The sequence below is a fragment of the Solenopsis invicta genome, chromosome 10 (genome assembly GCF_016802725.1).
Source record: "Solenopsis invicta isolate M01_SB chromosome 10, UNIL_Sinv_3.0, whole genome shotgun sequence".
NCBI classification, from domain to species: domain Eukaryota; kingdom Metazoa; phylum Arthropoda; class Insecta; order Hymenoptera; family Formicidae; genus Solenopsis; species Solenopsis invicta.
This window is the reverse complement of record NC_052673.1, coordinates 13,949,310-13,977,033: the sequence shown is the minus strand read 5'-3', so window position 1 is coordinate 13,977,033 and position 27,724 is coordinate 13,949,310. Positions and strand designations below refer to the sequence as shown.

Here is a 27,724-nt window from a genome sequence, read left to right as displayed (position 1 = left end):
ATAATATATTAATTTAAACTTAAAAATTAAAAGTCTTTTTCTCTATTTCCCAACATTAAATTAATAAAAAAATCAAAGAAAAATTAAAGAGAGAAAGAGACGTTAAGTCATAGATAGTCGAAGTCGAAAAGGATTGAAACAATTCTAAAGATTGTTAGAACGTAAATCGAGACGCACTTTAAGAATTTCCGATAGAAGATCGATATCGCAAATTTCGAATCTGATCGGCGCGTAGCAGATAGAAGAACAAGGGCAATTTCGAGCGGCAGTAATTGGAACTCGTGTCGCACCGGCTTCCTGAGATCGATGTCGAGCTCGCCTTCACGTTGCGAGATATATCGTGGCTCCTCGGTCAGGTGAAGACCTTTTCGGTGACACAGGTGCGCGGATGCAGAAACTCACTCGGCTGGTCGTTAGACTCTCGAACCAACGAGATCATTTGCTCATGGAAAATGGAAAACGGCTAAAACGCCACGAGTGAAACACACGCTTATTCCATGCACAGCACTTACGCTAACGACATTGAATACAGAGCTTTTTTCGTCTCTTTTCGAGTGAGAAAAATTATATTTAGTAAACGACCTTTTAAATATAGGTAGCGTATTACGTACAGTAAAAACGATGACAGTAAAAACGATGTAAATAGTTTGTGAGCTAATTTTTAATACTTTTTTTGATATTTAATACTTTGCAAGTGTTTTGCGTGTTAAGGTAATGTAGTAAATTTTAATGAACGTTGTATGATTTATTAATCGCACGATTAATAATAAAAAATTTTTTTAATAAAACACTTAAGTAATTAAACCTAAGTGCTCACATTTTTCTTGACGTTAATATTACTCTGAGTGAAAATTCACCTATATAATTAAGAATCTTTTTAACACTTTCAGAAACTTTTTTCTTTTTTAGATTTTTTCAACTTGATAAGTTGCAAAAATAACTAATGTTCCATCATTTAAAAATGAAAAACCTTATTAAATATTACTTAATACCTATATTATGTACCTGAATATTATTATACAAAAATTTTAATAACAAAAACTAAACTAAAATTGAATTAGTATCTGGGTAAAAATTTACCAACAGTAAGTAATAACGTTAAGTAATAATTAATACTTTTTACAGTTGATATCAAAGATATGACAAATATGAAAAATATAACAATCTTTTTGTTCGATACTGATTTGATTAATGTGCCTATGCCAGTCATTTTGAAATGAGGGAGAGAAGGCAACAGATTTTTACAATATCAACAAATCCGTTTTACTTTTGTAAAGCTTCATAAAATGAGCCGCGAATTCCGTCATCAGTTAGACGCGTCACGTAGGAAAGTAGAACGATGAAACGTGACAGGAGCTGTCACGGATAACCCAAACCTCGGCAAAACCCAGGTTGCGGTTTATATCCGGCTCCATGTTTCTGTGACTTCTATTAAATTTCATCTATTACTAACCTAGAAATAACTGGAGCCGTGAATGCGTCTCGCAAGTTCGCGGTCGTGATTTTTGTCGTACATCGCAAAGTTGACGGGAATGCAAATCGCTGGTTAACGAAATTGCAAGTTCAACGTCGACGCTCGTGACTTGTCTGTCCGTGTTGCATATTCAGCGCGACGTTACACTCACGAAATATCACCGACCTTACGCAACTGACGATTAAATGCGTTTCTTAAAAATGATAAAGGTCGCGAGGTAATTTACTTTCTTGCTCGTCATGCAACATTTATTTGAGGAATCCAAAATCGCTAATTCTTATTCGCAGCGGCTAATTCGTTCGCGAGTTTTCGATGTTCAACTGAATGAATCGGCTGAAATTTATAACGCTGTAACAAACTCTGCGAGTGAATTCACCGAGCACGAAATTTGCCTCGTGGTTATTCTCCGCGTTTTAACGAGTGATTCAACCGTGTCAGCTAGTCGAAAAGCTTTCATCATACGCACCCGTTTCCGAGTTAAATATTAAATATAGGACGTAAAAATTAAATGAGATAAGTCACCTGTGAATGTAATTTTAACGGAAGGTGTGACGTGAATATCTTGATAAAACTACGGCTATTCTCAAAATGATTATTCGCGCGAGTAATACCCGCCGTCAGATATTTCACTTAGCCAGTGCTGTATTTTATTACAAAAGTTAAATTAAGCGATTGTGCGCAAAATTTTAATACATATTATGATATAAATAGTTGACTAAAATTATTAATTTTGTTAACCTAATAATTAGATAGATATAAATATGACCAATTAAGTAAAAAAGTGAATATTTCGTAAGAGAAAACTATCTGCAGATGAAGACTTTTTATGTTCTATTATTTTAAATTAAATAATATAATATAATATTTATAACAAGTGAAGTATCTGAGCTGACCACTAAATAAGGCTGTATTTTAAGTTTACCACTTAAAATGTGTTTTACGCTTAAATGTAGCCGATACTGTTTAATTTTTCTATTCTTTTTAATTTTTTTTTTTATTCGGACCTTATTATATTATAAGCATATTTTTAAGGCTTAATTTGAATAAAAAATTTTTTTGTTTCTTTATAAATATTCCATATGCAAGATATATTTTATTTTTATGACTGATTGGAATAATAATTTTATTTTAACTTTGTTTGTTTCAATATCCCCATAAATAAACGTTTTAAAAAATAAAATTAATTAAGTGGGCCTTATTTGGCTCAAAAATCTTATACAATATAACATTTATAACCATTTTTAAACAGCTAACTAAGCTATCTTGATATGTAAAATAAAAAAAATGTATAATAAACAATCCATCAAACTTGACAATTGATGAGCAAGCAAACGTGCTAATTAATCATTAGCCCGGTACCGTAGAGCGGTTCCTCGATTTTATCCGTTATTTATATATATTTCAAACCGCAATGAATATCCGTAATTGATCGGCCAACCGAGTAATTAGCGCAGCTGTAATTGAGAGAAAATCGCGTTAAAGAAGCGCGCAAAGCGCTGAGAGGGCGGCGTTTCCCGATTGCAATTGCATTTCCCATATTTGACGTTAATTGGCCGCCCGGGCAATTAGTTACAGCAATAATTGCGGAGAAACAAGATCCACGCCGGTGCCAAAAACGCCAGCTAATCGCGGTGTTATTCATGATTAGCCATAGCGTCAAGCCAAGCAAAAAATCTTTGACGCCGATATTATTTTAATCAATATGGGTAATTTACATCTTTTGTCCAGCGTTTATTGTATCTTTATCCCACATAGCTTGATTTAATTAATTATTAATTAAATCGACTCGTCTATGTTGTCCTCAGTAATTTGTGACATTTGTTATTTCAAAAAAGGACAATGAAAGGATTAGTTCTAATTTTAAAACTGTACGAAAAATTTTAACGTTTTAATATTTTTAAATTTTTTATTTTATTTCAATAAAACTCTATAAAGAGCAAAGATATTATTACATAACAAAAGTATTATTATTTTGTACAAATAATATCATACAAATAAAGATTGAATTTTTGTGCAGCAATAATTTTAAAACATGGAAATTTGATATATTCCTATATTTTTTTAAAAATCAATAAATAAATAAAAAAATTAATGCTTTAATTAAATAAAACACGGAAAATTAATCAAAGCTAAATGAAAAGATTAAAACACAAAAGATTAACTTACTTCTAACTATTACATTGTAATTAATTTTCTTCTGATTCTTCGCATCCGTGATTACTGATTGTATATATATCGAAAATTCGCGATGGATTATATCGCGATGTTAATTAATCAATAAGAAACTAGTTAGTTTGTAATCGACGAACAAAAAGCTCGCTACGTGCGATTGTTGGATACAAGTTTAATTACTGCCCGTTTTTCACGGTATTAATTGCCATGGCAGAATTTCGATGAGTCAATCTGAATACGCGTATGTCCATGTTTTAGGTATTCCTTTTTTTTTAATTTTTTTTTACGCGTTGGTCATACTCTTGAACACGACGATATACAAATAAATAAACATGACACAGCCAGCAAAATTATTGGTGGAGTTAAATGAATGCACTATTTCAATTGTAACGTACAAGCTAACATGTTAACGTTAATCAAAAATAATATTGTTAATTTGAAGTATTTCAAATGCTTTAACTTTTAAAACATCTTCCATGTCTTTTAATAATTTGTTAAATTATCTAAATAATTAGGAAACAAGTTTTTATCCATTTTTCAAAGCATAGCTTTCAGAACTGTCACTTAGAACGAGGGAAAATTGATAGAGGATGGTAGAATTATATTAAAGTTAATACATTATTAATAAAAATCTTTTTAAAATTTAAAACAAAATAAACAAATAAAAAACAAATAAATTTTTTTATGTTAAAATTTGCAAGTAAAAGAAGACAATTCAAGAATCAAGATACTTTGCCGTTTAAACAGTTATAAATTCACGTCACAGATTTATATTTCAGAACTTTGTTTTGCTTATACACAATAAATGTAAGGAAATAGTTCTTATATAAATAATTAAAAAAAGAATTAACAAATTTTGACTTAAAAACAGAATTGGTCTTTGGCAGATTCTGTTCCTCTTAATCAATGACAAGCGAGATCGAGTGAGCGCGCACTTGTCGCGCGTTTCTCTAGAATCTCCGGGAAACGGCGATCGATGTAAAACCGTCGTGTAATATCGAATACGACGAAAACTTGGGCGAATCTTAGGCACGATGGCGGATTAAAGTTCCAAATCCGGCGGCTTGAGAAATAATATGCAGACGCGCAAGAGAGATACGAGGAGAAGCAGGAAATGAGAGCAACCGGAGAGAGAGTTGAAATTAAATTAAACTTTCGCCGCGATAAATCTTACTCGTTGAAGTGATATCTTTGCGAGATATTACGCGGAAGATGCAATCGATCGTCCGTTCTTTCATCGTGTCGACGGAAAATCGTGATCGTCAAAATAGCCCGAAGATTAATCCCTATTATTCGCCCGCTCTATCATTTACTTTGACTAATCGCGAATTATTAATTGTTGGTATCATATTTTTACTTTTATACACTTCTATGTATATTCCAAACTTTTTAAATTTGTAAATTTTGTTGAAATAGTCATATTTCATATTTATATATAATTTCTTCGTTTTAATTATATCTGGATTTAATTAAAAATCTCATTACTTATATCTTCATTTAATTTTTTATAAAATATTTTGTACCATTCTAATTTTGTTGAGACATTATGTAACTATGATTACATATAAATAAACAATAAAATAAATAAAATGTTTTCTATTAGAGAAGAGCAAAAATATGAAAAATCAGGTTTCACGGATATCGCAATATCAAGTGAAGCAATTTATTTATTCGGTGTATAATAAACTTGCATGCGGAGATATATTTGTTGCACGCGGAAACTAATGAATTTCATTTCACCGTGTTGCATTGGGTGGGCTCACTAGGAAGCATTTTTATTGTAATTGGTTATCACTATTCGATATATTGAAACGGACGTGCTTTTTTTCTCGGCAAAATACGAAAAATTATTTCGGACACGCAAAGATTTACCAGACCGCGATGTAATTAATATTTTCAACGAGATATACCCATGAATTCAGAAACCTATATATTGTTTTCAGCTTGTAATATTGTAAACTCTCCTGTATCCATTTTCTGCGATATATAAATAGATTCGTATAAAAAATGTTTATCATATCGCATTCATCTCTCGGGTGAATAATAACCAATTTTTTTGAAATTCTCTCCTTTTCGCGAGGAAAAGTACGTAATTTTTCATATTTTAAATTGACTCATTTTTCAGTACATAAAAATATCAAAGGTAATTCTATAAAATAAACGATAACTTGTTTAAAAGATTCTTTCTCGTCCACATAAATTACATAAATTTTCTAAACGTTTTTAATTTGTATAATAATTAAATCTAGATGTAATTACCCTTTTACATAAAAATAATTTACATAATCATCGCGTGTTATAAAGTCGAAAAATAAATAGTCTGTTTGAAAATGGGTTTGGTTATTACTACTAAAAATAATACAGTTGAAAGAATTGAAAAGTTGCATTTTGTTTTTTTCATCAGTAAAACCAGTACATGATCTCAAATAGTTCAAAACGTCATAAAAATTCTCAAGTTTAAAATAGCGGACATTTCAACGTTAATGCAAGCTTGTAGTAACATTGCAGAAATTTTTTGTAACTTTTGTATAATATTACAATGTTTCATGATTATGCAATGTTTCTTTGATCTTTCAGTGCCGGTTATGATTAAAACCTCTACTCTTTATAACAAATGTTATATTAATGTTGTTAAAATATAAATTTTTTAATTTTAAACTCTTACCCTTCTTTTTTCCTTTCTTCTCTTCATCTTTATTATTTTCCCATATTAAAAAAGTTTTTTCTTCCTTCTTTCATTTTTTAAATATTTTATTTCTATTCTTTTTTATATCCAACATTTTATATTTAATATTTAATTATTTATATTTTATCTATCCGTCTTTTACATGTGATATTTCCTGAAAGACAAAAAAAAATAATATTTTATTTAATAAAGTTTTATTTCTATATCAAAATTTCAAAGTATTACAACTAATCTTTATGACGTTTCGGACTATTTTGGATCGTCTATTGGATTTGCTCGTGGAAGAAACAAAACGTAACGCCAGGAATTTTCAATTCTGCCAGCTGCTTTATTTTTACTAATAATAACCAAACTTATTTTTGAACAGAAGAAAGACGCACGCTCCTTTTTAAATATTCTTGCATTATGACCAATGATTATATGAAAAACGGTAACAGAAACTTAAATTAAATACAAATTACCAAGTAAAACTGAATTTAAACTAACCTAAATTTAAATTAAACTGAACACTAAGACTAGAAACTAAAAACCAAGTTAAAATTTAAACTAAACTCATATTATACTTAATAATTAATAAATAAATTATAAATAATGTAGTATTATTTTTTTACTGAAATCGCAATTAAATTACAAAATATTGCGCAATTCCGTATTTCCAATGTATTAATATGTTGTACATGTGCTACGTGTGCGCTCGGTGGATTAACACTCGGAAATAAATTGCTTGGCGAGTTGACACTCGGAAAAAATTATTTGGTGGATTGACACTCAGGAAAAACTATTTGGTGGATTGACACTTGGAAAAAATTATATGGTGGGTTAACACTCGGAAAAAATTATTTGGTGGATTGAAACTCGGAAATAAATTGCTTGGTGGGTTGACACTCGGAAAAAGTTTTACTATTTTTAAATCTAAAGCTAAGTTAATTTTATCTTAGCTTTAGGTTTTTAGTTTCTAGTCTTAGAGTGTTGTTCAGTTTAATTTCAGATTAGTTTAAATTTAGTTTTACCTTTTAATTTTTATTTAATTTAAATTTACGTTACCGTTTTTCGAATAATCATTGTTCATAATGTTCGAATATTTAGAAAGAAGCTCGCGTCTTAAACTTGTCTTGATACTCGTGCATATTCAGATGAATAGGCATTTCTGTCTTCGTGTGTACATACGACAAAAATCGCATGTATAAAAACTATCTCATATACCCCTTTTCCTTGATTGTTTCTCGCGAAACTCGACCACTCATCATCAGGGTGTCGTCGCGGGTAGTTTGCGAGAAAATATGAATTTGCACGGCACATTAAAACAAATGGAATTTTCCATGATACAGCCCAGCAACGTCACATTTTTGACATAATCCGTCGCCTCCGGCAAGAAAGATCATCTTAGTGATAAAATTTTATTATCAAACATCGGCGGCCTTATTACTCGCGTTGATTGCATGCATTTCGTGTGAGAATGTCGAAGAAAGCGGCAGCTGACAATTTCGTCGTCAAGCATCACGTCGTATGAAATTGTTTACGACAATGATAAACAATTTAATTAATTTGACTTTTTTTTAATCGTAATGTATATTTGATAGTTAAATATATCATAAATAATTTTAAAATCAATGTTACGTATTCTTATAATAAGAAGCAAATATAATAAAAAAAAAACATATAATATCAGAATTAACATATTTTTAACATCGCCGTGTTTTATTGCCAAAATATTGTTTGACTAATTTATTTGTTTATTGAAAAATAAAATCGGATTAAATTAATAGTATATCAATTATACTTGTTTATTATGCAGGAAATATTCATTTTTATGTAAGAGCGTTTCTCTAAATCTGTTTAATTATGACTAAGAATATGATTATAATAAAAGACTTACGTTCAAAATCATCTGTTTGGTTTCTCTTGTGATGAGTGCGATGATGATGGCCACCCGGAATAGGAATCTGCTTCATGTTGAGCAGGTCCCGATGCTTGGCATCGATCAATGGATTTTCCAACTGCGATTCAATCACCTCGAAGCTGGTGGAATTGTCCGGATGGGCGATGACCTTCACTGTAAATCACCGGGTGTAACAAGTTGTGCACAAAAAGTGCAATTTTCAAGATAAATCCATCCTCATAAAAGAAATTAAAAAAAAACCTTTCTTCCAACTATCTTGTAAAGAGAAGACGGAAGGAAGATCACGAGCGTGCGCAATTTCGAAAATCATTGGAGAATCACTCTTATTTGAAGTTGCAATTGCAGATTATGAGCTGCGAAATTGCATTCAGAGGTCGCCGGTTGTTGCAAAATTGCGAGAGCGTTTTCTTTCGTTAATCCGCGAAAATTTTACTGAGAATGATGCTGCTGCGCGCGACGCGAAGAGTCTGAGAAATTAATACGACGAATTAATTGAAAGCTTTCTTTCTCAGCTTCTGGAGTCGCATCGAAGTGAGCGGAAACGAGACAAATAATTAATCTCGACTTTTTACCCGTCCTAAGTGCACTCAGACACATTGAATAAAATTTCAGTCCTGAACAAAAAAATAAACAATGTATTGCCAGTTGTATTTCCAATTATAATAAAATATACTCATTTATTTTAATTCATCAAATAGCTAAAGAAAAAAGTCTATCAAATTATTAATAGTTTTAAAGAAAATTTAATATAAATACTTCAGATGTATAATTAAGATTTGTTTTAACAATGATACGGTAAAAGTAATATAATTAAAATATTATTGTTTTTTTATTTTTAAAAAGAAAATATTAGAAACATTAAAGTTTACAAATATTTATTTTTCGATTTTCGAAATTTGATTAATTTTTTTTTATTAACTTCTAAAATTTATTGTATTGCACGGGATAATCTAATAATTTCGCAAAAAAATGCTCTTAAATAAAGCACCATCTTAAAAATATTAAAATTGTTCTACATTAAAAAGGAATTAATGAAGAATATGATACCAAACAACATTAGTCATTACTCGGAGATTATAACCTTGTTTTACTTTGCTATTAAAAATGTATTAATTGGCTTTTACTATCGACACATAAGAAATTGCATAAATTCTAAAGTATCTACATTCATAATTTACCTGTGCTACGTGTGTATATATCGTTCTCATAAATAATTAGCTTCTTCTGTCGCTAAATCGGACTACGCTGGAACATGGATGGGTATCACTAGCACATTTTCATACATGTTTTACATAAGTATATAAAAATAAACAAATGGAAATCCTAAGTCCAAAATTTAATCGTTAAATTATTATTGTAACTTTTATCGTCACCATTAATTTTAACAGTTTTATTTCAATAAAATTAACCAATAGAATCGAGCTCTGTGCAAAAATTTTCCAGACTTATATTTTTATTCATTTCCAATTTCATAAATATGTCAAAGCAGGATTAACAAAAAAAGTACGCGAGAGCGTGCCCATCACAGTGCCAGACGTTCTTAGGCAAACAAAAAAATTTGTTAGACATTGAATTTTTGAAATATCTGTTTGGACATGTCCTTCGATGGCTTCACAAAATGAGGTCCCTTGTGCGTGCCGGTGGGCCCGGTACGAACCTTGATCGACGAACTCTTCGCGGAGATCGAAGAACCGATCGACGGGCGGCGCGGCTGGCCTGATTTCGAGGTCATCGAGATCGTCGTCGGCGCGGTCGAAGATCGCGCGGTGCTCGTAGGTTGGCCTAGGCGCAAACTTCCTCGGGGCCGGCAGCCGGGGCGATTCGGCATGACCGGGCCCGTGGGCCTCAACGGCTCGTCCAACACGGTAGGCGTGGGACGAGCAGCCGCCGGCGCGTACGAGCCCGCCGACGACGACGACAGCGTCGCGACGACGGACGGCGGTGCGGGTAGTGCGGGGTGCTGACGATGGTGATGGTGCTGGTGCTGTTGGTGGTGATGGTGCCGATGCTGGTGCGGGTGCGCGTCATGCTCGCTTTGGGGCTGCAGGTGCACTGTGCCGGAGGCGCGATCATGCTTGGACAACGAAGACGAAGAAGAAGAAGAAGAAGAAGAGGAGGAAGAAGAAGAAGAAGAGGAGGAGAAGGAGGAAGAAGATCCATCCGTCGACCGATCCGGATGATCAACGCCTGGACGCAAGGTCGCCGCGCGATCCTCGAACCGATTCATGTCGGTCTCGTACCGGTCCGAATCGGTCCGAGGATCGTACGCCTCGACAACGAGGACGGCTGGCCTGCCAGGCAGCTCCGGCGCTTCCTGGTGATGATGTCGATCGCTGTGACGGTGGTGGTGTTGGTAGCGGTCGCCGGGCTCCCGTATGTCGTACGTGCTGTCGGGATCGTAGTACGGCGGGGTGCGCGCGGTCCCGGGGAACAGAAAATAGGGGTACATACTGGTCGGCGGCAACCAGATCTCCTGGTAGTTCTCCTGCTGCGGGTCGAACGGGTACAGGGCCGAATCCGTGCCCGACAGGTCTACGGAGGTGGAGGAGGGCAGGACCTCTGTAACACAGAAGCAGAGCCGCGGACGAGAACGGGGTGAGTGAGGGTGCGCGTTCGCCATCGGTTACGCAACGTGCGAGGTCTGCGTGCTGTTGTTGTGGGGTAAAGTGTCGTGATGGTGAGATAGTAGTGATGGTGATGGTAGTTGCAGTGCATGGGCGTTGACGGATCATCGCGGAGAGGAGACTTCGGCTCGATATCGCTGGGAGACGATATACCACAGCTTCTGTTTGTCGAGATAAATAATCGCATGGATATCGAGTATTATCGATGCCCCGAGACATTGAACACGAGGATGGATGAGTATAATTGTAGGTGCAACGTAGATATATTGTTCCACGCTGTACAATTAATTTAGAACGTTCGAATAAATATATTCACGTTTTCCTTTGAGAATGTTGTAAAATTAGTTTTTTTTTTAGGGAAAAATGATAGAAACGATATAAATTAAGTAGAAAGAGATAAGTGATGTATGAGTAAAAAAATAATTTTAACATATAATCACAACGCATTTGAGCAATGTGACTAACAAATAGAATATATTGCACGCTAAAATCGAGCATTTAATTCCGATCATCATCTAATGATGTGTATGCATACGTATATATATGAAATTTTATTAACATATTAAAGAGCACATTTCTATTTGTTGAAAATATATTATATCATATAAGATATTTATGTTTATTGTATTTTCTGGCATTAGATTTTTTGGTCAATATTTATGTGTCTAGTTAATTTCTTTTTAATAAAAACATTTTTTTATTATAGAGATGCTATAAAAATTTCTTCATTTAGAATATATTACGTTGCCATACATTAGGAAGGAACTTAATATTTTTATTTTATGAAAAGAATCAATAAAAGACTATAGATAAAGCACAAAACTGAAATATCCTTATTTCATTGTTCCATATCTGTATTTATGGAAATAAAAAAATCCAGAAATGTCATTCAAGACTTGATTAAAATTATTCATGATTAATATTCGTGATTTAATTGAACCAGATTAAGCTTAATACTATTACTGTCAATTATATAAATCAGATTTATCAAAATGCATTTTTCAGTTATACTCGTATGTTAGATTTTTAATGTCAAATTGATTTTGTAAAAAAAATCAATTGATTTTTCAATTAATTTTTGTCAAAAAATTAAAACTTGACAAACTTTATTCGATCAAATGCAATTTTAAAATTACATTTTCTACGTTTATTTGTTAATATTATTATTATAAATTGGACAATTAGTCAATCGTGAGTTACTTCAAGCGCATTATTAACGAGCAGCAAATATCTTCCTGAGTATCCTTACGACGACGTCGGCGTTTTCTCGTTTGTCGGAAGTGATGGTGCGATACGAAATAAAAAGTCGGCAAGAAGACGAAGTTAAATGAACCGGCCGGTAATCGAAATCGACAGGCGACCTGGCGTCTCTTCCTGAGAGAATTTTCGGGCTCCTTCGAGAATACTGCGGGACTTGAAACTCCGTCCAGAGCCGAAGGATCCTCGTATTGAGCGTTACTGCACGCGAGAAATTATCCCGGGGCGACGCGCTGCTCGCCAAGTGTGATTTCGTTCTTAAGAGATTTTGGGATTTCCGAGGGATCGTCGCAAGAGGCTGCCGGGACGGCGACCAAGAGGGTTAACTCCCGGTTCCGCGTAGATCATTCGTAAACGAAATGAAAACCCGAATAAATTGCTGCATGCCATTTTCTTCCATTCTTAATTGCGTGCTTTTCTTTAACCGTCATGTTAGATACTTAATTAATCGAGGTCGAAATTGTTTTATCGTAAGTTTTGTAGAGAAAGAAAGAGATTTGCGATTTATAAAACATCAAGTTATATATACGTTTACAAATCGTTGTTTAATTGATTAAACATTTTATGATTAATGTGAATTAAATGTACTGTCGGAATTAAATACTCGTAAGGTACAATTTCAATTTTTAAAATATATGTAGATTATAAAAGTATGAAATACCAAATATAAGACTTATCTACTAGATATTTTTTACAAGAACGTAAAAGGCAAATATTAAAAATCAACAAATTCACTTCTTCAAACTTTATTAAACGTCAACCATCAACTCGTTTCACTTGTTTAAATGTTTAATTTGCTGTGGAAAAAAAATTTGATAACCATTCGACGTTTTCCGATAAATCGTTCGGCGACGTTGAGGGACGAAGGGGAGTATAGTGAGTCGAGTATAGAGAGTAGACAGAGTCGTAGTAGGCGTTACACACACTAACAGGCTACACACCTCAGAGAGAAAACAAGCCGTAAGTTACTGGCATGCGGGTGCCGATTCGTCGATTCCCCAAGTACGGATTCTCGGCATGCAGAAATACGACATGCGGTGCAGAATTCCTTGGTGCGCTCCACCCTAGATAAGATCGGTCCGGGAGGCTCATCGCCGCCACCTTGGACTCGCGCTTCATCCGTCAAGCGCGCGTGTTTCATATTTCACGGTGCGAGCAATCTCGACCGATCGCGACGTCGATTCGTCGCGGTGGATTTACGACGACAAAAGAAAATTGCGGGTGTCGATGCGAGCGATCGACTCCTGTCAGCCGTTCCACCGCGGATCCCGCGGTACAAGGGATTGATAAGTCGATACGCCACTAGTCGACGATCAAATTGACAAAATCGAAAAAAAGTTCCGAACAACACGGAGTTAGAATGAGAAACGAATGAATACGATACGAACTATAAACGTACATGTGCTTTCGCCTCGATTATTCATACGGGTCGCGGAAAGATGGAAATAAATAAACTATAAAGTTCAAAGATATATCTCGAGAGTTGCGAATTTGTGATAGGGCAGTTAATATTAAAATAGCAAAATCCAACTAAGAATGGTGCAATCACGAATATAACGCAGCGATATTCCCGCGAGACTGCTTCGTCTCGATGGCGTTCTCCATCTCGTCGATTTATCTCGTGGGCGGTTTGTCGATGGGGCGCGAGCGATCACGCGGCGCGTCGAAATATTCATGACACATATATGCGACGGAAATATATGTATGTATGTACATACGCGGGATCGCAAGGTGGATGAGGCGAGAGAGAGAGAGAGAGAGAGAGAAAGAGAGAATAAGAGAGAAAGAGAGATATACTCGGGGATAGCCTCCAAGGGCGGCGGCGAGGATATTGGTCTCGAAACGCGAATCCTCCAAGGGTGGAGCGCGTCCTCATAGGGGGTGCCGAGGTGCGCTTTCTCGTGCAGACATTTCTCTCGTGTGTTCCGGGATTTCGAGGATCGATCCTCGCGCTTCCTCGGGCCTCCCTCCATTCGGAACGGACGTTTCTTCCTTTCGTGGACCGGACCGGCGGAGGAGGAGGACCCTCCACGCCGAACCCCTTCAAGTACCGATCGAACGTCTCGAGACATTCGATTCTGAGTATCATGCGCTCTGCTACTTCTCTGGCGTGCCTTCGTTTTATTACCTCGGGTGAGTAACGTGAGATGCAACAGACCTTGCGATAACCAAGTTAGAAGCCTCGGTGACATTTAAAAAGAGATACGACAGTTACAATTTAGTAGCTTCATTTTATACATTTTCGTGCTCTCATGCACCATGGTGAAAATATCGTGGCTCCTAAATATCGGCTATGAAACATCTCACGTTCTTCGAGATATTGCACTTTCGGAATGTTTATTCACCCAGAAAATGCGACAATCGTCGGAGTCACAGGTTGCTTCTTTACTGTGTACTGAGAGGACAGTTTGATTTTTATAACAACAAGCAAGATTGTTGTAGAAATAATAAAGGTTTGTCATGAAAAAAAAACCAACTTGAGATTTTGAGCTGTTACTTTACGAAACAACTGGCTGTTGTGTTGTGATGACAGAGTCTTGCACTTGTAACCGATCTACTCGTTAATTGATTTTACTGAGGTTGGATCTTGAATTTTTATAAATTACAAATTGTCGCATTATATGCAAAAGGAGTAAATAATTAAAATAATATTTATTAGTTGTTATACTAGAACTTATTAAATCGTAACGATAATTGCTTCTCATTTGCTCGATAGAACTATTAACAGGGCTATTAAATATCAATTAAGTGAGACCTTGACTCGCCATCTCTTATTCAGACAATAGCTAATCAATGAATTGTGACAATAATAAAAGAAACTTTGTATTTCTCGAATAAATATAGTCTTTCTAATTAATGTACAATTCGCAAAAATAGAAACGTAACCAAATGATTAGCATACACGACTACCGTGCACGAGCATCGCAATGATAAAATGTCAAGTTCTAATCCTGCTTTAATGACGCATCTTCATGTTGAAGATTTGATGACTTGTAACAAGAAACAATTTAATTCTCGATTGCAGAGTATTTCGAGCGTATGTATAAATTTTGTATTTAAGAACGGTACTCCCCCTTTCTCGCTCTCCTTTCTCCTTCATTGCTATTCATACACCTACCGTCTTGTTCGATATCTTGGGGAAAGAAGAACGGAGGATGGTGAAGGGCCGGCCCATTTAAAGTCGCGCTTCCAATCTCAATTCAAGATCCAGATCTACATATTGGGCGAATCGTTTGGTATTACTGGTTCGAATGTCTCGTTCATGTTCAAGCTTGCATGAGACAGTAACGACAAAAGTATCACATTACTTTCAGAGTTATTTAAAAATCTTCAAATATAAAAATTACAAAAGTTTTAAATAATATAAGAGTTTTAAATAACGGTAAATGTCAGAAATATTGGAATTTTGGAGATGAAATTTTTAATTTATTACAAGTTTCAATTTAATAACTTACAATTTATTAGAGCGAATCTTTTGGTATTACTGATTCGAATGTCTCGTTCATGTTCAAGCTTGCATGAAACAGTAACGTCAAAAGTATCACACTTTTAAAATTATTTAAAAATTTTTTAATATAAAAATTGCAAGAGTTTTAAATAATATATAATTGTAAATGTTAAGAATGTTCGAATTTTGGAGATAAGATTTTTAATTCATTAAAAGTTTTAATTTAGTAACTTACAATTTATTAGAGCGAATCAAACGTGTGATCAAATAGAAATATTTGTGAATAATAAAAACAGTTTCATATAAAATAAAAATATTGATATCAATGAGTTTCATCTAAAGTAAAAATATTGATATCAACCACGGTATAATTCGAGTTAATTAAATATTTCTGCATTCTCTCGGAAAATGATTAATTGCGTCATATGAGAATGAATAAAATCTCTGACAGTAAGTAATTAAACTTTATACAAGAGGTAAATGACGTCTAATTTCAGTTTGAAATTCTATTTGTCGATTCGCGAAAGTTTCATAGCTAGTTTTAATTTTTCATTACTTAAAACGTTCTTTCTCGTAAAATAATGATTGTATTGTGAACTTATCGTTTCAGATTAGTTTTGTCACAGATCATTTAAAAAGTTTCTATTTGCCACTTGATCTGGCTTCGATATTAATATAAACATTAAATTGTATTGATTTGTAGCTGTTGACTAAGTTGTCATCAACGTAACGTACGATATTACAAAATAAACTCGAAATTGTAGCAAGGGAACGCAGAATTTCTTCGTTTCGCGAGGTAAAGTAGTTTGTTGCGCCATTTGTTGAGAGCTAAACTGAATTGTTTGTACATTATGTCCGTAGCGTTGAATGTTAATTACATTATAACATTGTTACCGTAATGATTAATTGTTCGTTTATGTTTCCGTGTTGAAAACTGCTCTCGTCCAGTCACGCATTCCACAACTGTTAATGCTGTAGAGTGTGTATGTCGCGTTCATCGTTCGCACTATGCATCGTTGGCGCGATTCATTCGTCAAACGCAACGCAAGAGACACATTTGTCACACATGCGTGTGATGCGTGTAAAGATACTTACGTTTTACACGTGCGTTGTGCACGCTTGAGTTTTATGTTGCCTTAAATTACAATTGCGAGGCACGGGCGGAAGCGTCATCGATCCTGGACGTACAGTTGACATCGATAATTAAGAGAAGTACAAATTAAAATAAAATGGAATAAAAAATATGCTAAATGAATCAATTTTAGAAATTACACGGTTTATAAAATTATCAATTTTTACAAAAGTTGTATTAATATATTTTTGTTAGTATCGTAAATGATAATATTAAAATATCAAATAAATGTACTAAAAAAAAGTATTCTCCATTAATTATTTTCGTAAAAATAATAGAGCGAAAGAAAAAACAAATGTAAAAAATGATAGAAAAAAGAATTAATACTAAAACATATTGAAATAACAAAACATATTTCAATAAAATTATATTTTTATTAGGAAAAAGTACTTGTTTTTGAAACTGCTGTAGCAAAACATCTCTAACGTATCGGTTATTATCTGCCTCTCAAAGTTAGGATTCATTGTTATCTTCGTTTTAATGCTTGCATCTCCCTCTTTAGTTAATTACGAAGAAAGCTTATCCGAGGGTGAGGATAACGTTTTCCGACGAGCCTTGAACACCGCGGTATCGCTTAAAAGTAATTGCCCCGTCGAGCAGCATTCTACCTCGCTCGCAACTTTGATGCCAGGGAAAAAATGAGAGAGTAACAGGAAGTGGCTTCAGTTTAGTGTACGTCAGTTCTCAGCTGGAAGTCCGCTTTAAACGCGAGACTGATGCTACAATGAGTCTTCTCGTTTATGCACTTTGTTGTAATAATTTACAAAATACTATCGATTACGTATGTAAACGTAATTATCAGAGTATTATTAATAAATTAACTAACTTTTTTAGAAATTCTTATACTTTGAAATAATATTTTATCTGAATGATATTTCTCAGTTTTCTTTCTTCGCAAGATATAGAAATTATATGATTCTTGAATAAAACGAGACTTTTAACTATAATAAAGTAAAACTTTTATGAAGTAATAAAATCTTTGAAATATAGCTATAATAAAATTACAGAATATTATATCTGCGACACGCCAACAATATTGTTGTTTGTTACACTTTATTTTTAATATGTTTGTACGTGAGAAATGTGAGATATTAAGTATATCTAAATTAAATGAAACTGTCGAATGAAAAATGGAAAATTTAATTCGACGATAAGATGCAATTAGTTTTTCTTAAATAAAATCCGCACATTGCAAATCTGTACGTTGCGATGATTGCGCTCTATCTCTGTGGTCCAGGATCGATGCGAGTGCTTCAATGCACACATCGACAGAAAGAAATCAAATGAGAATTCTGTACAAGATACACACAGACAGACACGTAAGGATAAACCCCGTAAACTCAACGTAGATATATATAATAGAAAAAATTTTATATATATATATATATCCAAAATTACTTCACAACATCAACAATCGCCTTTCACAAGGTGCTAATATAATTGTACTTGTTCATTCATGTCACAACATTATGTTCAAATTCCAATTTATGATAAAATTTATCAAATGAAATTTCTCGTACATGCAGTTACATGTAACGTGATGTGCATTCAAGCACGTCATACAATAAAATTGCATTTGACGAACTTTTCTTTCGATATTAAATTTGAAAAGGGATATTTAAACCAATAACTAAACTAAATAATAAATTTCCATTTTCGATTGCACAGTACGGTTAGCAGAGCACTTTAATATCTAATAATAGAATAAATTAAATTTTTACTTTTTGCAATAAAATTGTGACATTACGATTATGTTCATTGATATAAATTTAGAATTCCACAAGTAATTACATGTACGATGGGAGTATATATGGATACATGGATAAAGAGAGAGAACTTTACGAATCGTATATTACAGTTGGACTCACCAACACAGGGATTGTGGTTCACCGTCGAGAAGATCTTATCGCATCTCCGCTTGATGTGATTATTCGGACAAATGCAGCCGAACATTGGCGACAGTCGCAGTTGCGTCCAGGAATCATGGCAAGCATCCCTAAAACATTAATAGAAAATGTGCTTATAGAGAGAGTTAATAATTATCCAAGAATCCATAATTATGTAAAAACAAATATGTCTCATATTTTAGAGAGTCTATGAAAAATAATAAAAAGATATAACAATAAATGGCACAGAATAAAATAATAATAAAAAACAATAAAAAAGCTGGATCGCAGACCCTAACTTCATGAATGAGAATTGTGTGCTTCGGGTTTAAATTTAGAATCGTACAAGAGTTGGAATCGCGTTAATAACAGGTCGCTGCGGTGCATTGTAATCGTAACCCACCGCTTTATAAATATTATTAATTAATCGCGATGTATTCCCGCTTCGCCTTGGGCCGCGTAAATCCCTCGCGCGAAGGATTAATGACTGGCCATCAAATATCGGCGTTTTGCCAAGTACATCGACCTACATCTGGTCCCCAATAGCCGTTAATAAATATTAAAATACGCAAACTCCGATATTCAACCGAGCTACCCTACCGTCGATATTTCGCTATATTTTTGCACATGTCTGTGTTCCAATAATCCGCGGTAATTGCAAGACATTATCGATGCGATACATATCGGAATTTCAATACGCGCATAATTACCGATTGCTATCTTCGATATTACTATAAAACAGCGTGTAGAAGCAGTGGCATGTCTTTTATAAGTCGTCAATTTTTTTATATGTAAAACTAAATTGTATATAATTAAATTTTTGTAATAACTCAGAAAATTATAAAACAAGCTATACAATTTCCGATTGAGTTTGCGGAAACTCGATACCACTACTAAAATTACGATAAAATTAATGTAATATGAGGTAAGAATAACTTGAAGCGATAAAGTGCTAAAATAGTTGCATAAAAGTATGTAATATGTATATAATAACAATATGCAGTTTCGTTGCAAAATTCATCCATAATATGTTATTAATAGAACAAATATGTGTATAAAATTGTATATTAAAAATGTAGCTAATGATAATTATTAATATCTTATTTTAATTATAATAGATACATTATTTCGATTAGTTTTAAAATTTTCATATTGAAAACGTATGTATTACTAAAATTTTGAATAATAGAACATTATTAATAAATATAAAAAATTCACATTATATTATATTTATTGTATTATATATTATACCAGATATCTTTTGTTATATCAGATTACAATAATATTCTGCGAAACGTCCAATTAAACTGATTGTGCAGAAAGAATAAAAGAAGAGAAAACTTTTTAAAATTAAAGTTGACTTCTGCTTATTTTCTTCTTATCAGTCCAATTCACGTGCATGCATCCTACAGATTACAGATACACCGGAAAACTTCCATCGTCAAAGCTATAAATCGTAGTTTTTTTCTCTTTGTCGTAGAACTTTCGTTAGCTTTGCAGGAGTCAATCGCGGGTTATACCACGCCTCATATCTGACGCGAGAACCCCGATCGAGAACTGAAACGTACTCAACTCTTTCCTCCCTTTTTCCGTCGAAAGTAACGGAGAAACTTTACGCGAATCCAGACCAATTGACTTTCGAACTTACACGAGAACGCTTAACGGACCTTTCCTGCACACCAACAATCCGCCACGAAGTAACAGTTCGATGCAGTTCGATGCACTCGGTGATGCACCGAGCGATTCAGGTTATTTCGCTAATGATAAGGAATTACATTTAGATCGTTTTGATGTTAAAAAAGAAAATAATGGACCAAATAAAAGAAAGTGTTAAACATTCGAAAATGATTATTAGACATCTAATTAACAACGTAGATTAAAACGTATATAGGAAAAATATTACGAAATATTACTGAAATATTTATTTGAGAAGATAGTAATATTTATATGGTGATATAGGCAAGCACAGAATTAACATAGTATAGCAAAAATTAGTTTAAAAATTGACAATAATAATAGCAGCTGCACAACTTTGATCAAATTTGTTGGCGCTTTTGAAAATGTGTTTTCTCATGCATCTAATTTATATTTAATCTGTACTAAATACATAGATTTTTTTGTTAGCTCAATATCGTACTGGTCACTCTCTCAATGAGAGAAAAAGTATGGATGAGCGCAAAGGAAGAGTCGGTAAAGGGAAATTCGACGTGGAGACTCTCGAGCTCAAAATTATTTGGGTTAATGGCACATACGCTACGGTGAATCTTGCTCGTCGAATTAGAGGTCAAAGGAGGCAAAAGCGAGCGGATGGCAAAGCTTGAACTGAGGAGACGGGATGAGGAGCGGAAGATGCATCAAAGGGTGCAAAGGTTCACGTAAGAACGAGAAACTCAAGTCACGTTTCCGCATCCTGTGATTTTGTTTGACTTTTCTTTCTTTCTGTATGGACAATGCTCCGCCAAATATGTTTTTTTAATTATAAAGCTCTGAAATGTTTATTATTATCTTTAGTAGAAATTGCGCTTAATTAATTTTAAAAGCACTGGACGAACATTTTGCTGTGATAAATATGTATACGAAAATATAAAATACCCATTTTTTTTATATTGGGTTAATTTTGTTAACTTTAATCTAAAAAAAATTTAATCTGTGATTATATTTACATACTGAATTATTTTTTCTTTGTAATAAAATACGTTAAAAATGTAGGTAATAGTAATAATTAATTTACATATAAAACTACTCTTGAAGTATATAATATAACTAAAATCAAGAAAAATCAATAACAATCATAGTGGATTTTAATCAAATAATAATTTCTTAGTTCTTAAATAATAATTTTATAGGCAATTTTATATATTGTACATTTTTAATTCTTCAAACTGCGCTCAGTATATTCCCGCCAATAAATATTACCGTATGCCTTAGTAGTCAAACTGACTAAGCCATGTAAAAGGCTGTCCAGGTTCGAACCCTCATTATGATTGTTTTCTTGACTTTAATGTGTTACATGTGTTAAAGTTTAAAAAATAAACTTGCAAATACATTCGACTGTTTCGATTTTTCTTTATATCGTAATATTTTCACTTTGTGCTACCTATAGTTATTCTGTTGCCATTACACCTGATCGCTTTGATACTATTGCATTCATGTGACAGCTGCGAGCTTCGCGCAGCACCACGCCAAGTTCCACAGCGAATTTCGCGACCCAGTGACCCGAGCGTTTATGCCATTGGTGCAAATAAATCGCATCACGGCGATATGAATGCACATAACCGGCTAAAATAAGAAACAACGGAGTGGAGATTCATGGTCCTCATATACCGAAATCCCCAACCAAGGATCCCGTCGGTTCTGCATCTTATATCCGATCGATAAATGGCATATTCGTTTGCGCACCATCGAGATCGAGGAAGCTGTTTCGAAGAAAGTTTGCTTCCTGAACAATTCGTTCTTCAAAGTAAAACCTGCTGCTTTTGAACTTCTCTTCAATTCAAAAGTTTTCGAAATTTCGTAAAAAGATTAAGAAATCCCTTACAGAACATTGATTTTCTAAGTACAAGATCGATATAAATAAAAAAAATTAAGTAGAAAGAATTCACATAATTCAGAATGCAACTTAAAAATATAATAGGAAACGTGTCTTGATTAAAATTTTTGTAAGAATAAAGTAATATGGATTTTTTAATTGAGTAACACTCTATAATATAGGTAAACAAATAATGTAGTTATAAATATTATTATAATTTTGGTCGATGTTGCTAAAGAAAAATATAACGAGCAGCCTGTGTTTTTCTAATTGATTTATATTGATTCAATTAGATTAATAGCATTTATATTACTTTAATGACATTGATTATTTCACTTGGATATGCAAATGATTACTGTATTAGAATTCCGTCAGGCATAAAATCGAGTTCTGTTCGAGTCGGATGAGACTGAGACATGCGCGAAGGATCGATAGTGAAACGAAGTGGTACAGACGTGAATTAGTCAGCCGCTTTTATGAAGGAATCGCAACGGCTCGAAACATAGGAGTTTCTACAAAGTGTCGACGACAGGCATTCGAGATGTTGTTTCCTAGCATCCTATAGCCGCGATCGGTAGTTTTGTTTTGAAACCATAATCCTACATACGAGTTTGAGTTGTTATAAACATTGCTCGAAATAAACACAAAAATATATTACCATTTAAATTATATTTCTTAAAAGTTATTATATTACAGTTACGTTGGGGGAATATAAGTTTTTTCTCAAATTGATGCATTTATAAATTCTTTACATTTTAAAAAATAAATATCATTTGAGTTTTACTTCGGAAAAGTTATTACCACTTGGATTTTAGAAAGTTTCTTTATTTGATCATATACGTTTGCGCTAGCGTTTTATTTAAACTCTTTTAAAAATAGTTTATTTACTTTAAATATAATAAATAATGTTTAATAAAATAAATGTTCAATAAATGCTTATATACCAGAAATACTCTTAAATATTTACAGACCGTGCCGCGATAGTATCGGTATCGATTGACAATGCACAATAGAGAAGAAATATTTTATGAAGAAAAGAGCATCAAGAGAAATCTTATTTATCTTAACGTGTCATCAGATTTCCTATTGAATTTAGTTATTTTTCGAACATTCAATAAGAGAGGTATAGAAAAATGTTTACTTTTTGAAGAGACACCTCGTCACTTTTATTTCGAAGGAGAGGTATATATAATTTGTATAATTACATTTATCTAGCATTTATATGAGAAATCGAAATCTCTGGAAGAAGATTATATAACGAAATAGATTTTAGTAGATGAAATGTAGGCAAGTATTGCAAAGGAAATCGCGTGAAAAGCACGACTTAAATTCAATAAGCGCGCGGTGTCCGGAAATATTAACGCGTGCTTAATATTCGGTGCGAGTAGGGAGAGGTCAAAATTCGTTTAACATCGCTACGTTGGACCAGAAGAGATATTGCAATTTTCGTAATTTGTTCACGGTATAAAATGCAAAATTAATTCTCGCGAGATATTGCAGACTGTTTAATAATTTATTGATTAATATTGATTTTTGGGTGGAAAAAATTAGTTACCGGGATAATTTAATAAGGTACTCTTTTATTCGTAAACATTTCTTTCTTTCTAATATACGTGCAATAATTGAAGGATTTATTACAATGCCAAACAAGGCAATTTTTCTTACATCTAGATTATAGCGCGAAATCATCCTTTATCATTAGCATTACATTGTGAGTAATTATGTTCCGGCAAGACTCAATACAAGTTCAGAGGTTTTTTTAAATAAGCTTTCACAAATTTTAGTTAAGACCTAAAACTTTATATAAAATATTGCTTTACATTTTTTAAATAATATTTCTTTCTTCATCTTTATTATTATTAATGTTTTATAAAAGAAAAATGTAAACTACTATGGGATAAATGAATCGTAAACATAAAAATCCCGAAAGAACTAAAGAAGACCAGAGGTTTTTCATTTTATCTTTTTAAACGTGTCTTTAAAAGCTAAAAATTTTACCTTTATACTATATCTATACTATATTTATTTATAATATTCATTATTCAGAGAAAAATTATAGCGTATTTATACAATGAACACTTTAAAAATAAGATTTTTATTTTTTTAAAATTTAACTTTTTGAATTTGTTTGGTTGAGGAAAACTTTTAATTAAATATTACATATACATAAGTGTGTATTGTTGTGTGTGTGTGTCTGTGTGTGTACATGTGTGTGTGCGTGTATACATCAAAGTTTTTTTTTTATACCGCTTTTTATAAAATAATTTGTTTTTAGAGAAGTAATGTGTTTTAACAAAAATGGGACAGGCTTCTCGAAAGTTTCATAGCGATTCGCGATGAAATGGCCGTGTTATAGCGGATGAATTACAGCGAGGGTCCCATATGCAGCCGATACAACCGCCATAGAGACCTATTCTGTGGCAGCCTGGGCACAAGCGAACTCTCACTCCACTTTTCCACACCAGTCTGACGGGTTTTCCGACGAATGCGGCCGCTTGAACATCGACAAAAGCTATGCATAGCCGGCATCGAAAAGCTACTGAATAATGCATACGCCTATCGAGTCTTGCGCGAATGATTAACGACGCGAGGTCCGAAAAGAGGTTCTAACCATTCTTTTTTGCTTGCGTCTACTCCCCCTTTCTCTATCGTCTTCTTGATTTTTCTTCGAATGTTCTCTCCAAATATAAAACTATGAAATGTGCGGTCTATTTGAAGATCCTGCAGCGTCGGTTCTTTATAAAACGAGACTCAATAATTTCTGCCTAAAAACGTGTTACATAATTAATTGTGAGTATCCGGTTTACGAAAAACCAAAATTCTCTTTTGTTAGTCTCTTTTGGTCTACATTCTCATTAATATAAATATTACAAAGATTTTCCTTGTTATTTGTAATATTTACTGGGTTAAAGTGCCATTAATGTTTGCGTTTTAGAGCTCAGCTCGTAACGTCCCTCGCAGATCATCTCCCGACGTAAGATCATAGTCGCGGTGATGGAAACTGGCGACCAGCAGCTTGGTTCAGGGTTGTTTGACAGTGGGTATGAAGCCCGACTCGGTACAACCCTTACACCTATCACGTGACGATATGACCTCATTAAAATTCATAAGGCGACTCGCCAGTTCCCGCTTTAACGCCTCACGTCGTACGGAGCGCGCATTATACATTTATAGATGCCCTCGTGTACACACGGTGTCTGCCGAGTTTTCGCATATCTACTCACGCGGCTGTTCGATAATTCGGTATAAGCAAGCGTCTTTTATTTTTCGCATATTTTTTGTCAAATTAATTTATCCCATTTACCCTTTTCCTCAAAATTTTGACATTTTTAAGGTAGAAATGTGTCGCAATATAATAAAAAAATAATTTTCCAGATTGATGAATTGTCAAAGAAATAAATTATAAAATGTTAGTAACGTTTTAGCGAAAGCACAAGGTAGAATGAATACTAAAACTTGATCGAGAAATGGCATCCCGTAAAGTACAAAGTCAGTTAACGCTAAACATTTTATTAAGTCTTCGCTTCTTTGCCTGCCCGCTGTTTTCTTAGAGAGATCTCCAATGATGAAAAATATCCGCGCGTACATAATTATTACGAGTTGCGTCAAGAAGCTAACGAAAGCTATATTTACTTTTATTTCTATCTCCTCCGTTTCCTCTCATCGCAATGAGAGATTGTCTCCCTCTTACCTCCGCTATTCTCTCCGAACCACTTTTACTCCCTCTTTTCTTTTTCTTCACTTCTCTCGGAAAGTTACGCCAGGCAAAGTCGGTGAGCTCCAAGTTTCGCTGGAAACTCGCAGTTGCAACTGCATTCTCCGATTGTGAGCGTTCAGCGCGCGCACATACGGGAAAAGTTCGCAATTAGCGCTAATTACGCTCGAATGGTCGACAATTAATTCGCGCAATCTGCCCCTCAATCTCGGTCACGGTTACCGGGTTTTGCGAAATAGAGCAATGGCGCAGTTGCATTTCACTTGACTGATGACATAGTGCAAAAAATATCAGCGATAATTTGACGCCTTTTAAATCATTTAAAATGACGCGGTTGATTAGTAAAGCTAAAGCGTGATCATTCATATATTTACTCTCTTTTTTTTTCAATAATTTCTACTGTAAATTGTGCAACGCAAAATATGATCTTTTAAAATTTATTTTTTTAAATATTAATATTATACACGTACATATCTATTTATATAAATTTTGTTCTTTCCAAAGAACTTTTTTCTTTTTTGTTTATCTGTTTTATCCCCTATAAATTTTCTGTTCGAAAATGGATTAGTGAAGTAAATAGTCTAATTTTATTTTAGGGTTACAGATATACTAATTAGTCCTAATAATACATTTTTTTATAATATTCTTTTTCCGTTCTAGATACATCTAATTATAACTTTATCGATTATTGAAATATAAAAGTTAAACAATTTTTGAAAAATTTATAAATAATATAATTAAAAATATAAGTAAGTTTTATATAAATTTTTGGTAAATATATTAAAATCAAAGCAAAGATGTTTAAATATGTTAATAATATAGATGTCTTATTATATATATATATATATATATATAATTTTAGAAATAATATATATATATATATATATATTATTTCTAAAATTTACAATCTCCAATAATCAACTTGGACTGGACTCAATCATGAGACTATTTGATACACATATAAGAAACGCATTGAAAAAACATTAATTTCTTATATCAGTTATTATCTTTCACTTATTATTAAAACATTATTAGACAAATTAATGTATGTAGTAATTGATATAGAATTTGCTTTTTCGATAAGTCTCTCAGTTTTATTTGTAAAAATTCAAAAGTGAAAAGTTGGACAATTAAGTCTTCCAGTCTTTTTTAAAAAAAATTTTGTACTTTCCAAAAACACAAAAGTTATTGTAAAAATGTAAATAAGATATGATTTAAATACTCGTTAAACACACTAGACTGTTTAAATCATACATTCAACACATCAATATTAACACTATTTAATTTCTGTTTATCATCATACATTATATATTTTCCAGTTAGAATATATAGTCAAGATATATTGTATCGTCCATATAACTCTAGTAATTAATTTGCTTTTTTTCCAAATGCGTGGTCATTGTGTATGATTTCCTAGCAAATATTTGTATATTTCAGCAACAGAACGCTTAATGTTCTTTGCTTAATGTTCTTCTCAATCAGCGAATATACGCTTTGCATTCTAAAGCGTTCCGGGATTGCATTTTGCGAATATGAAATCGTATTTCACGCCGGGCGAACATACGAAGGCAACGGTATTCGCGATGAAGGCAACGCTACATTACTCTTTATTCATATCCTGAGAAAGTTGCAATAACTTCAGCATCGTGCGATAAATGAGAAGTTTTATCGAAGTTCTCGTTGCACTTGTGCGGATTGCACGCGTTCCGCGCGCACCAAAACTTTGATATTAACGCTAATTAAGGACGAGATTAATTTCGGTACAAGAACCGCCATCCGGTTGATAACTTACAAAAGGAAAACGATAAATTTAGTCAAGCGGATTTAATTGCGAAGATAACGGCGTTAAAAAGGCGCCTTTAAGCCGTACAATAATAATTAGCGTAAAAAGTCGCAACGTT

At 33.5% G+C, this 27,724-nt stretch overlaps 1 protein-coding gene across 1 annotated transcript in view; it reads right to left on the bottom strand.

Moving 5' to 3' along the window:
• LOC105193207 overlaps positions 1-27,724 on the bottom strand; it is a 293,217-nt gene that overhangs the window by 45,486 nt on the left and 220,007 nt on the right. Inside the window, 4 exon segments of the mRNA XM_039454349.1 lie at positions 8,209-8,385; positions 9,890-10,078; positions 10,081-10,791; positions 18,562-18,689. Coding sequence (XP_039310283.1) covers positions 8,209-8,385; positions 9,890-10,078; positions 10,081-10,791; positions 18,562-18,689 — 1,205 coding nt within the window.